The sequence below is a fragment of the Bos indicus genome, chromosome X (assembly GCF_029378745.1).
Source record: "Bos indicus isolate NIAB-ARS_2022 breed Sahiwal x Tharparkar chromosome X, NIAB-ARS_B.indTharparkar_mat_pri_1.0, whole genome shotgun sequence".
NCBI classification, from domain to species: Eukaryota; Metazoa; Chordata; class Mammalia; order Artiodactyla; family Bovidae; genus Bos; species Bos indicus.
Genome location: NC_091789.1, coordinates 150381208 through 150395153, shown reverse-complemented (window position 1 = coordinate 150395153; position 13946 = coordinate 150381208). Strand labels below are relative to the sequence as shown.

The 13946-nt window shown below is 43.6% G+C and overlaps 1 protein-coding gene across 1 annotated transcript in view; it reads left to right on the top strand.

The window, feature by feature from the left end:
• ARSH (arylsulfatase family member H) overlaps positions 1-10612 on the top strand; it is a 58942-nt gene extending 48330 nt beyond the window's left edge. The window contains exons 10-11 of the mRNA XM_070783985.1: positions 572-693; positions 2918-10612. Of these exons, the coding sequence (XP_070640086.1) occupies positions 572-693; positions 2918-3285 (490 nt within the window). The 3' untranslated portion in view covers positions 3286-10612. The remainder of the gene's footprint in view (positions 1-571; positions 694-2917) is intronic.
• Positions 10613-13946: the final 3334 nt, after the last annotated feature.

The following is a 13946-nucleotide window of genomic DNA, read 5'->3' as shown; positions in this document are numbered from 1 at the left end:
CATCAGTCCTTCCAATGAATATTCAGGACTGATCTCCTTTAGGATGGACTGGTTGGATCTCCTTGCAGTCCAAGGGACTCTCACGAGTCTTCCCCAGCATCACCATTCAAAAGCATCAATTCTTGGGCACTCAGCCTTGTTTATAGTCCAACTCTCACATCCATGCATGACTCCTGGAAAAACCACAGCTCTGACTATGAGTGTAAAGCGCTCAATTGTCTAATCCGTGCGACTCGTTCATGGTGTCTGACAAGGGACCAGAGTCATATTTCCAGCTGCTCACCTCTCCCACTGTCTTAGAAACTGTGTAATGCGTTACAGTTCTTCTTCATCTTTATTAACTGAGAAATAAGTGAAAATGCGTGTTGAGTTTTCAACGGGATTTTCCTAGTCCTTGTCTGCTCCTGCCCCCTCCTGCCTCCCCTTCCCACCCCTCCTCCTCTGCCTTCTGCTTCTTTTTCTTGTTCTTCCAGCTCGCTTCTCTCTTCCTCCTCCTCCTCTTGTGTCGTAAAATGGCGAGACTCGACCATGCCTCTCTCACCGCTCTCTGCGTCTCCGCTTCTCTCCCCAGAGTGATTGACGGCCGGAACCTCATGCCACTCTTGGAAGGCAGGGTCTCCCGCTCGGAACACGAGTTCCTCTTCCACTACTGCGGGGTCTCCCTGCACACGGCCAGGTGGTATCAGAAGGACTGTGAGTATGAGGGTGACCGACATGTGGGGACACGGCAAGGACACCTCCTTGTCTCTTTCGTCTCCTGGGGGAGGGCGCACTCTGTGCAGTGAATACCCCTTGTCACGATTGTTCTACATCCTGTAGAAAGTGACTTAAAAACAGCTGTTTGTTATGGTAGAAATCACAGTAGGATTTTAGAGGTATGTCTATGCCTGTGTGTCTCTAAGCCCTTGTGCATAATTATGACAAAAGGAGGAAGAAAGCCAGGCAGAGACAGAGAGAAAATGAATTCCCATAACAGAGGACAGTGAGATAATTAGCAACAAAAGCTACCGTCTTCGGTCGAACCCAGACATCAGTCACGAACTCCCACCTTCTGAGTCATTGCCTGAGTTCCATGTTTAGTCTGGTAAGTTCACGCAAAACAGATAGAAATGGACAAACAGCATCGATTTCCTCTCACCTGTAAAAAAAGAGCTCTTGTGGAGACATTCCAGATTTTTGACTGGATTTGGCGATTCGCTGAAAAGATATTGATGTTCGCACGTATGATCCAGCCTTCGTGCTGTGATCTGTTCTTTGAGTCCGCGTGGATGGGTCTTCCGTGTAAAATAAAAACAAGGAAAAATCTCTTCCTTTTAGACTACGGATCAGTTAGAGTTAGTTCAGTGGTGAAACTGAAAGTGAAGTCGCTCAGTCGTGTCCGACTCTTTGCAACCCCGTGGACTGTAGCCCATCGGGCTCCTCCGTCCATGGGATTTTCCAGGCAAGAGTGCTGGAGTGGATTGCCATTTCATTGTGCAGGGAATTCAGTGGTAAGGAACAACAAAAAAAACACCCTCTGCCCCTGAGAAATAAAAGCCTCCCAAATTTTACTAGTGAGGGTTAAACAAATAGAATTTGATTCATTTGTTTCTTAATAAGGATTGTAGAAATTGGGAGCAGAGGACTGACACAGTGTTCACGGCCATTATCAGGGACCTGTGGTGGTGGTTTGTGTTCCCATTAAACCACTTTTGTCATGTCGGCTTCCATGCTCATGTTTCTGACCCCATGGCTGCAAAACGGCTGCTGTTCCTCCAGCCATCACATTTACGCTTCACCCAGGAAGTAGAGAGAAGAGCAAAAGGGGGGAAGGATTCAGCCAGGGTATTTAGCCTAATTTAATTCAAAAAACACAGCTGTCCCAGAAGAGCCTAGCAGAGGGCTTCTGTAGAAGTCTGGTTGATCAGAGATTAGGGTGTGGTTATGTTTTCTGTTTGAAACCGGCCTCTGGAAATGGAATTGCTAAGCAATGACATGCAAGACAGAGAGAGAGAGAAAGAAGACAAGGGAGAAAGTGAGGAAAGAGGGAAGGAAGGAGAGGGGATAGATGACAGACAAATATATTTATATATATAATATAATAATATATATTATATAGATATATATATAATAAATATATAAATATATATTATATATAATAAAATATATAATATAATATTATATAAAATAAATATATAAAATACTATTATATATATTATATAGATCTATAGATGTATGGTAGAATAGACAGTTGGATAGATAGATGATAGAAAAGAAGAAAAAGAGGAAGGGAAGACAGAGAAAGAGGAGGGAAGGAGAGAGGGAAGAAAAAAGGAAGGAAGTAAGAGAGAAAGAAAGGGAGAAGGAAAGAAGAAAGAACAAGGAAGGATTGATCTTACCAAATGACTTTTGCGAGCTTAAGATCTGCAAGTGCTATTAAGCCTTAGAAAAGTTTGCATTTGCCCATGCCAAGCCGAACTGAGTTAGTTTGAATGATCGTTTCTGCGATGAGAGCAGCCATTCAGGTCATAACTATTGTCTTCCAAGGCTCTCAGGGTGAGATAAAAAGTCTTCAAGTTGCCTGTGAAATTGTGCATCGTTCTTACAGTCAAAGAAATACAACCCTGCTGTGTGATGCTGTGCAAAAGGTTTTCAGTTGCGAGCAAAAGCATTGGCTATAAATATATATAATTTTGTTGGAGTGTGATTGCTTTGCAATTTTACGTTAGTTTCTGCTGTACAACAAGTGAATCAACCATACGTTTACATATCTCCCCTCCCTCTTAAGCCTTCCTCCTTCCCTAGGTCATGACAGAGCCCCGAGCTGAGCTCCCTGTGCTATATAGCAGCTTGCCACTAGCTATTGATTTTTAATGAAAAAAAAAAAAATCGTAAAATAATAACAAAGACAGCATCCCAGTGGGGCTGTGTCTTCCAGGTGCAACCGTGTGGAAGGTGCATTTCGTGACGCCCAAGTTCTCCCCGGAGGGAGCGGGCGCCTGCTACGGGAGTGGAGTGTGTCCGTGTTCGGGCGACGTCACCTACCACGATCCTCCTCTGCTCTTCGACATCTCGAGAGACCCTTCCGAGTCGAGACCTCTCAACCCCGACAACGAAGCCCTGTTTGACGCCGTGGTCAAGAAGGTCGAAGCGGCCGTAAGACGGCACCGTGGGACCCTCACGCCGGTCCCCCAGCAGCTCTCCGTGTTCAACGCCCTTTGGAAACCGTGGCTGCAGCCGTGCTGCGGGAGCTTCCCCTTCTGTGGCTGCGACAGGGCGGATGACATCGTATCCGCAGCGTGGTGAGCAGAGAGGGGCTGCTTCGTGCCAACCCGCAACACGCTGTTACCACAGAGCTCTCAGCTGCCTCGGGCATTCCGCTGGGGATCAGACACGATGCCCCTCTGTCATTTCCTGTTTAAAACCCTCAGGTTTCAGATCTTTCCTCAAGTCATCATTTTACTTTTTTTTTCCGTATGATTGTGTCCTTGTTCAAGGACGAAGACAGATCGAGAGGGCCTTCGGCAGAGTCACAAGAATCTCGATGATACCTTCCACAAACAATGGTTAGAAGCAGCCCTTTTGACGTCATTCTCTTCACTTTCTCGGTGTTGTTAGAAACGTCTACACGCAGACCCTAAACCCAGAGACACTGTTTTCACATCCGAGCTTAGACGAATTTGGCAAGCTTCTTGTTCTGCATCATGGAGACTATGAAAATTCTCAAAACAGGCAGAGAAGACCAGAAACGCTATGATACTGTGGATATGTGTCTTTAAAACACTTTGCGAAACTTAGAGGAGGCAAGTCGTCTCAGCTTCGTTTCCACACGAGGAAAGTGGTTTTCATCATATTTAAGTCATTGCACAAGATTGTATACATGTTATGGGAAAAAGAGTATTTACGTTATATTTCTTTTCGAAACACACTGCAGTTATGATGGCATCAGGTAGCAAAGTCTTGTCTGTGTTCCTTAGCTTTTCTTCATCCTACTGGGAGAATAGGGAAGTCCTTGGCTTTTAGGGCATTGTTGATGTTCAGTTACTCAGTCATGTCTGACTCTTGGCGATATCCGTGGAATAACACACACTCGGCTTCCCTGTCCCTCACCATCTCCCAGAACTCGCTTTAACTCATGTCCAAAGAGTCCGTGAGGCTGTCTAACCATCTCATCTTCAATGGCCTCCTTCTCCTCCTGCCCTCAGTATTTCCCAGCATCAGGGTCTTTTCCGGTGAGTTGACTCTTCCCATAAGGTGGCCAAAGTATTCGAGCCTCAGCTTCAGCATCCGTCCTTCCAATGAATATTCACAGCTGATTTCCTTTAATGATGCATCATGTAATAAATACAGGTATTTACAGATAAAACTGTTTTACCAGTGTTTGTAAACATATTCATTGCAGTAAATTGAGTGTAATGTGAAATTCAATCTCATGTTAAAAGAAAAAAAAAGGAATCAGAGTACGTTCTTACTACTACTACTAAGTCGCTTCAGTCGTGTCCGACTCTGTGCAGCCCCGAAGACGGCCGCCCACCAGGCTCCGCCATCCCTGGGATTCTCCAGGCAAGAACACTGGAGTGGGTTGCCATTGCCTTCTATTAACAGTGTACCAGGTCCAGAGAATTTTCTCCAAGTACTTTCACCTTAAATTCTTCTAGACGTGAAATTTATTATGCTCTTTAAACAAAGTTTAAATTAAAAGGTAAAATCTGAAAGAAAGTGGAGGTTTCTGAGGCAGAATCTGGGCAAAACCCAGGGGTTCTGAGGCAAAATATGAGAGAAACCAGGGGACTCTGAGGAAGAAAATCTGAGAGAAACCAGAGAGTTTGGAGGCAAAATCTGACAGAAAGAAGGATCTCCTGAGGTAAAATTTGACAGAAAGACAGTCTTTCTGAGGTAAAATCTGACGGGAAGAAGGATCTCCTGAGGTAAAATTTGACAGAAAGACAGTCTTTCTGAGGTAAAATCTGACAGGAAGAAGGATCTCCTGAGGTAAAATTTGACAGAAAGACAGTCTTTCTGAGGTAAAATCTGACAGGAAGAAGGATCTCCTGAGGTAAAATTTGACAGAAAGACAGTCTTTCTGAGGTAAAATCTGACAGGAAGAAGGATCTCCTGAGGTAAAATTTGACAGAAAGACAGTCTTTCTGAGGTAAAATCTGACAGGAAGAAGGATCTCCTGAGGTAAAATTTGACAGAAAGACAGTCTTTCTGAGGTAAAATCTGACAGGAAGAAGACACTTCTGAGGTAAAACCTTATGGAAAGACAGTCTTTCTGAAGCAAAATATGATGAAAACTAGCACCTCCTGAGGTAGACCTGACACAAACGTGAGTTCCTGAACCTAAATCTGACAGGAACTAGGGCATCCTGAGTTACATGTTTCATAAACCTTGTGCTCCTGAGGCAACATCCGACAGAATCCTTGCAGTCCTGACACCAAAATCGCACAGAAACTAGGGTCTCCCGAGGCAAAAACTGACCGAAGGTGGATGGACCTGAGGCAAATCTCACCGAAACTAGAGGGTCGTGAGGGAACAATCTCACCAGAACTAAAGGGTTCTCAGATGAAACCTGACGTTAGGTAGGGATTTTGAGTCAAATCTGAGAGAAAGTAGGGCTTTCAGAGAGGAATATGGCAGAAACTGGGGGGTTCTTTGTTAGCATGTGACGCGTCTCGGCAACTCACACTTTTTGGGCTTCGCTTACGGCTCATAGACTTCCCTGGTGGCTCAGACGGTAAAGCGTCTGCCAACAATGCAGGAGGCCTGGGTTCAATCCCTGGGTCAGGAAGATCTCCTGGAGAAGGAAATGGCAATCCACTCCAGTATTCTTGCTTGGAAAATCCCATGGATGGAGGAGCCTGGTAGGCTATAGTCCATGGGGTCGAAAAGAGTCGGACACGACTGAGCAACTTCACTTTCACTTACGGCTCATCGTGTAAGCAATGTGCTTGCAATGCTGGAGATCTTTGTTCAGTTGCTTATAGTTCAGTTCAGTTGCTCAGTTGTGTCCGACTCTTTGCGACTCCACGGACCGCAGCACGCCAGGCCTCCCTGTCCATCACCAGCTCCCGGAGATTGCTCAAACTCACGTCCATCGAGTAGGTGATGCCATCCAACCATCTCATCCTCTGTCATCCCCTTCTCCTCCCGCCTTCAATCTTTCCCGGCATCTGGGTCTTTTCAAATGAGTCAGGAAGACCAAGTCAGGAATTGACCAAGTCAGTTCCTTCATCAGGAAGAATTTCTAGAGAATGAAAAGATATTCCTCTCCAGTATTCTTGCCCAGAGAATCCCATGGACAGAACAGACTAATATTCACTAATGTCCATGGGGCACTGTAAGTCAGACTCGACTGACACGACTTAGAACATACTCTATAGCCCAGGGGACTCTACGCAGTTCTTTGTAATGATTTCTATGAAAAAGAATCTAAAAAAGAAATGCACACATTCAGTTTCGTGCACACCAGGAAGAACCTGTGTGTTCATCTGCTTGCATTGTGGGAGACCTGGGTTCGATCCCTAGGTGGGGAAAATCTCCTGGAGAAGGGATTGGCAACCCACTCCAGTATTCTTGCCTGGAGAATCCCATGGACAGAGGAGCCCCATGGATTTCAGTCCCAGAGTTGGACACAACTGAGCGACTTAACACTCTCAGTGTAGCTATGAGAACATTGTAAATCAACTCTACTCCAATACCAATTTAAAAAATTTTAAATGGACGGTATATCACATGTTCAACTGATAGAAATCTTTGCCATTCGTCAAAGCACTCTAAACTGGATAACAGACTAACCGTTTTACCAAATTGAGAGTGTAAATGATGAAATTCTGTCTATACTTATAGTCTGTGCGTGTATACTCAGTCGCTTAAGTCATGTCCGACTCTTGCGATCCTATTGACTGTAGCCCGCCAGGCTCCTCTGTTCATGGGGTTTTCCAAGCAAGAATGCTGGAGTGGGATGCCATTTCCTCCTCCAGGGGATCTTCCTGACCCAGGGATTGAACCCGAGTCTCCTGTGTCTCCTGCATATGCAGGTGGATTCTTTACCGCTTAAACACCATCACGTATATAGTGCCAAACATTTATTCTGGCCACACTGTGTAACATGTGGGATCTTAATTCCTCAACCAGGGGTTGAACCTGCATCACATAATGTGGAAACACAGAATCTTAACCACTGGCTCTCTGCCAGAGTCCAACTCCAGCAACCAGGGATTCAGCCCGAAGAGATGGATGCTGTCGGCCAATGAGACAGCGTCTCACTTTTCTATGGACTGCCTGTTTATTCCAAGTTTAAGATTCTCTTTTATACTTTTACAAAAACATTAGGCCAGAGGTTTGACATTTTCAGTTCCCCCCTCTCCCGGATTTATTATCTCCATAAATCATTGTTGCTCTTCAAACAGTGTTCCTGCTTCAGTGATTCTCTCGGAATCAGCCTTATCATCTATTATCTACCTCCTCTAATGTGTCCTGTAGTTAACTTGTGATTACATTGTAGCTCATGCTACATTCCTCAGTTTAGGACTTATCTTCTTAAATCCTGTTTGCCCCTAACTTCAAGAGCTCACTATCTCTTAAAAAGGCTTCTGGCTATAGTGTCTCTAAAATTCCTAACCTCTATAAGCTATAGTAAAATATGCTAACTTTACAACATTCCTTAAATCTTTAACTTCTAACTATTTTAATTATTTCTAAGCCCTAAGTTCAGTAAACTCCTTTGCCATAAACATTCTCCTCACAAATAAGCTTCAGATATCAATCCCTCCCATGGCCTCAAGCTACGGCCTATGTGCTCATTCTGGAACACTCTTTTGTAAAAGTCCTTGAACAAATGTCAATGATTAACTTTATGAATTATTTTCTGAGCACAATTGCTGAAGGCTTTGTGCCTTCTCATGCTCCTCTCAAGACCAAGAAGCACCTTAATATTCCTTTTCAGTCAACTCAGCCGAGGAGAGGAAAAGACAAGTCAGAATTACAAGGCCTAACTCCTTCATCCCGGGATCCGTGCCTGCGGATGAGGAGAGGGGGCTGGGGACCGTGCCTCCTTTTTGTCAGTAATGCCTAACTCGGCTCCCGACAGATCTCCAAGGAACTCCCTATTAACATTTTTTTTAATGTTGACACTGAGGAAAGCGATGCATAAATGAGTCAAATAGTCTATGAGAAATCTCTCTACCTTCCTCTCAATATTGCTGTGAACCAAAAACTTCTCTTAAAAGTATCTATATTCTTGTAAAAAAAATTCTTTTTTCCCATCCCCAATAGCTAATAATCTGACTTATTGGGCAACAGATATTTTTATTACATATAATCATCTTATATATATCTTCATTCATTGTTCACTCACTAAGTTGTCTCTGACTCTTTGCGACCCCATGGACTGCAGCACGCCAGGCCTCCCTGTCCTTCAGCATCTCCCAGAGTTTGCTCAGACTCATGTCCGCTGAGTCAGTGATGCCATCCAACCGGCTCATCCTCTGTGCATCTTATATATAATAATCCTAGATGGGTGTGTCCACTAGGGGGCGCACGCATATTGCTGGGAACACGACTGATTAAAAACCTGGAAGAAACAAGCTTTTAAACGTATGCATTTCTTTCCTTTTCCTAAAAGTAGCCCGTTTTCTTTTTTTCTTTCTCTTTATGGATCGTGATTTAAAATCCAGAACCACCGCAGGCTTAATGGGGGTCACACAGCTGATCATAAGTAAATTTAAAGTTCCTTCTGAAAAGAGGAATTCTCAAGGCACAGACAACTCTTTTCAATGCATCACCTGCAATTTTGAAGAATTTGAATCAAGAAATTCACTTCCATGTGCTTTGTGTGCACTAAAGAATAACATGTAGATGCCCCTCACGCTGGTGGGATGGGATGTGTTACTTCTGAGTTCTCAGCCCCAGAATCAAGCCTTCTTACAAAAAATAAGTCAGAATTATGGCTCAGTTGCTGGTTTGACCTGAGTATGTACCGATCTCAATTACTGACAAATAGAAATGAGAAACATGGTGATACATTCCATACTTTAGGATTTTTTTTTTTTTTTTACTCTTCTGACTGTACATTGACTTCTTTTATCTGTAACCTGACCTAAAACTTGAACTGTGACAGGAAAACAGAAGTATGACAGCAAGCATTATCTTCATCTGCTGCTCATTGCTCCATTCCAAAGTAATGATTGGGAGAAAATACGAAAGTATAAAATATAAATATGTCCGTGATAGTTCAGATTGGCTCCTGTCTTCTGAGGACTTGATTTCAGCAAATTCACTGTCGTGAAGGGTCTCTAGTATTTTCAATATTTCCCTTTCTTCCTTGTCGCAGACCATCTCTGAGAAAGACGTCACAGTTTCAGGAAGGGTCTTCAATAATTCCCATTCTTCTTTGTTCTGGCCCATCTTTGACAAAGAAGCTGTATTCTCATGAAGGGTCTTCTCTGAGCTTTTGATAAAGGGTTGTAATGGAAACCATGTCAAGGCTGAGTTAGGAGCTAATTCTCGCCTCAGTATTTTATGGGGCTGCTGTAGGAAAGTCATGTGATCAGATGAAGCCTGTGGTCAACCAGCAAAGTGCAGAGAAATAGCTCCCAGACCCGGGGGTTGTCCTTTCACGGGGAATTTCCTTGGGGGGACGTGGGCGAAACTTCTGGCTTAGACAGGTGGCTAGTATAATCTGGACCATATTTCTTTTCTGAATATTAAGTCAAAGACCGCCACTGTGTCCTGTAACACACAGCTAACTGGACTCTGGGGGACTGTGAATGCCAGTCCTGGCTGTGTCTCCGACTGATTTTATGACTTGAGGGAAGTTCATGAAAGTGGTTGATGGGGATGTTTCTATAGATCTTACTGCTTATCACTTTTTTCCTTCCAGTTTTACTGAGGCATAATTTGCATATAACACAGTGTGAGTTTCAGGTACGCACTGTAATGATTTACATCTGTCCCTGTTGGCATCATTCAGTCACTCAGTCACGTCCAGCTCTTTGCAACCCCATGGACTGCAGCACATCAGGCTTCGCTGGCCTTCACCAAGTCCTGGAGTTTACTCAAACTCATGTCCATCAAGTCAGTGATGCCATCCAACCATCTCATCCTCTGTCGTCCCCGTCTCCTTCCTCCTTCAATCTTTCCCAGCATCAGGGTCTTTCCCAATGAGTTGGCTCTTAGCATCAGGTGGCCAAAGTATTGGAGCTTCAGCTTCAGCATCAGTCCTTCCAATGAGTATTCAGGGTTGATTTCCTTTAGGACTGACTGGCTTGATCTCCTTGCTATCTGGGGAACTCTCAAGAATCTTCTCCAGCACCCCAGTTCAGAAGCATCAATTCTTCGGTGCTCAGCTTCTTTATGGTTCAACTCTCACATGACTATTGAAAAAACCATAGCTTTGACTATACGGACCTTTGTCAGCAAAGTGATGTCTCTGCTTTTTTTTAATACCCCATCTAGGTTTGTCATAGTTTTCATTCCATTACATGTTTAAAGAAAAGATTACCACAATAACTTTAGTGAACTTCACAATCATCTCACAGATAAAAAATAAGGTGGAAAAAATACAGTGTTCCTTGTGATGATAAGTCTTAGAATTTATTTTCTTAAACGTTCATATATAAGCAGCGTTCATTAAATGTATCACATTGTACATCACATCCTTAGTACTTCATTTATCCAGTAACTGGAAGTTTGTACCTTTTAAAAAAATTGAAACACGGCTGATTTACCATATTATGTTAGTTTCAGGTAAACAGTGTAGTGATTCAACCTTTTTATAGATTATATTCCATTTATAGTTATGATAAAACATAGGCTACAGTCCCTGTGCTGGACAATATATCCTTGATATCCTGGTAGCTTATTTATTTTTTACACAGTCCTTTGTTCCTCTAAGTGCCCTCCCCCGATCGTGCCCCTTCCCCCTTCACTCTCCCCAGATTTATCAGGAAAGCAAGATTAGGTTGCTTGAGAGGCAGTAGCATGTTGCAGAGGAAATCCAAACCCACACAGCCCCACTTCAAAACAGCCACAAAGCCCGTCTCCTCTGCCGGAGTGGTTTCTGCACCAAGGAACCAAGGATACGGATAGGAGTTGCTAAAGTCTTAGAAGGAAGGAGTTGCAAGAAAGGGTCCTCATGATAAGTTTCCTGTGGCCATTGCATCGAAAGACCACGAACTTAGGGCTTAAATCAACAAGCATTCATCTTCCCTCACTCCGGCCCCTGGTCCTAGAGAACAGACATTTGAGGTCATGGTGTCCTTCCTGCCTCTTCCAGCTTCTGGGGGCTCCAGGCGTCCATCCCTGGGCTGGTGGCCGCCTCCCTCCCGTCTCTGCCTCCGTCTCCACGTGACTTCTGCTCTGTGTCCGCGTCTCTCCTGTGTCTTAATTAAGGACCCTGTCAGTGGATTTAAGGCCACCTTCATCCAAAAGACCTCATTTTAAAATCCTTTTTTTCATTCCATCTGCAAAAATATTTTTCTTCAAAATAAAGTTACTCTCAAAAGTTCTGGGCTTAGAACCTGGACTTATTTTGTAGGAGTCACCATTGAAACCATTGGAAGAAAGGCTATGACCAACCTAGACAGCGTATTTAAAAGCAGAGATGTTACTTTGCCAACAAAAGTGTGTCTAGTCAAAGCTGTGGTTTTGCCAGTAGTCATGTATGGATGTGAGAGTTGGACTATAATGAAAGCTGAGAGCCGATTAATGGATGCTTTTGAACTGCAGTGTTGGAGAAGACTCTTGAGAGTCCCTTGGACTGAAAGGAGATCCAACCATTCAATCCCAAAGGAAATCAGCCCTGAATTTTCATTGGAAGGACTGATATTGAAGCTGAAACTCCAATTCTTTGGCCACCTGATGCAAAGAGCCGATTTATTAAAAAGACCCTGTTGCTGGGAAAGATTGAAGGCACGAGGAGAAGGGGATGACAGAGGATGAGATGGTTGGATGGCATCACGGACTTGATGGACATGAGTTTGAGCAAGCTCCGGGAGATGGTGATGGACAGGAGGCCTGGCGTGCTGCAGTCCAAGGGTCACACACGACTGAGCAACTGAACTGAACGGAACTGATTGAAACCACTACAGTTTCCATACTGGGTGTTTGCCTGGCAGAAGGTTAAGCGTGGTTTCTGTGTGTTTTTAAAGGTTGAAGAGGAAGCAATAATTAACTGTCATTCCTGACAGACCACTTGGTATTTTAGCCAAATAAAAATTTCCTAGATTTGCTTCATGAATCTTAACAATAAGCAACAAGGAATTGACTGTTACAGATTTGAGTCCCAGTGTGTTAAGTAAAGTGTTAGTCACTCAGTCATGCCTAATTCTTAGTGACCCCGTAGACTGTAGCCCACCAGGCTCCTCTGTCCATGGGATTCCCCAGGCAAGAGTACTGGAGTGGGTTGCCATTCCCTTCTCCAGAGGATCTTCCTGACCCAGGGATCGAACCCAAGTCTCCTGCACTGCAGGCATATTCCTTACTGTCTGAGCCACCAGGAGGGGCATGTTTAAAGTTGTTAAAAAATCTCACTACTTTCTTCCAACTCAGCAGACATCCTTCATGCTTCAGAAGCAGCAAAAGAAATATAATTTCCGAGAGAGAGAGAGAGAGACAGAAGAATGCCACGTAGACATCTACCTCAATGGAAAATGTCGCTGGGTGGAACAGGGCACAGAAAAACAGAGAGTGATTTTTAAGATTTCTTTTCATTAAAAGCAAAGCTTTTTGGTTCAGAGATAAAAGAGAGCAAAGTGCATTTTTTTTTTTTTTTTTTGGTAAGGGAAAGAATTCTAAAATGTGGAGCGAAGCATTTGACATTGGCAGGAAAAGGATGGCTGGATATGTAAGAGTGGCATCTCAGTGGGAGCTGTGTCTGCAATGGCCCTGTGAAACTCCTGTTGTGTCTCGTGTGCATCTGATTGACGTATGAAATATTTCAGCAGGGATAGCACACAGGAACCCATGCTTCACACACCCACGAGGCATTCTGTGTGTAAAGGAACGTGCCTGTCCAGGCAGGCTCTCGGTAAAGTCAAATAAACCTTCTGGATCGCCATGCATTTCTGAGTTTGCAAATGCTTGGTATACACCCAACTTCCGTTTTTTTTGAGGATGTGTATATTATCCCTCATGTCATGCATCAGAACAGTTTTTCAAAGGCCATGTGGAAATTCCACTCCCATGGAAAAAAAAAAATATTCCACTTCAAACAGTACAAGCCCAAGTAACTGTTCTAAAAAAAAAAAAGAGCAGGATCAACTCAGAGACTAAACTCTTTAGTTCTCTAATCATCTACTGTAGAGTTGAAATATTAACAGAGTTTGTGAAAATGTTGGGAAAACTCTGATCAGATGGATATACCATAAACCATAAGGTGTCCCGGAGCCTTACCCAAGGCAGGAGAGAGTCATTTTAAAAATTGATGATGAAACTACAGTTAGATTTTAAAAAACAAAAAAAGATCTGTGGCAAAATTTATTTATACCAGATGAATGTTATGGTCATCATTGCCTCTGGTTAATGCATATCCCAGATCTGGTGACATTGTACATGAAACCCGGTCTCACTGGCTGTTTTTTCTTTTTTCTTTTTGCAGAGTTACATGGAATTGTTCGTTGAGTCCAAATGGAATGACACCCTCGCCGGCTCCCATGCTGAAGTGCCCTGATCACTTCCTAAAGGGAAAGGAACGTGAACTCTTTGCAAGGTCATCCTACTCGGCACATTTGGGTTTGGAAATGTGGTGGCTATTCAGGTTCCTGTGTGTGGTTCTGTGTGTTCGCTTGGAAAAGTAGAGAAAACTGTTACAGGTACGTAGATGAGTGAGAGAGAGAGACAGATGATAGATAGATGGGATACATAAGTGGAATGGAAGAACGGTTGGACGAATAGATAAAAAGACGGATGAGATAGATAGATTGATGGGTAGATAGGTGGATAGGTAGGTAGGCAGATGATTGAT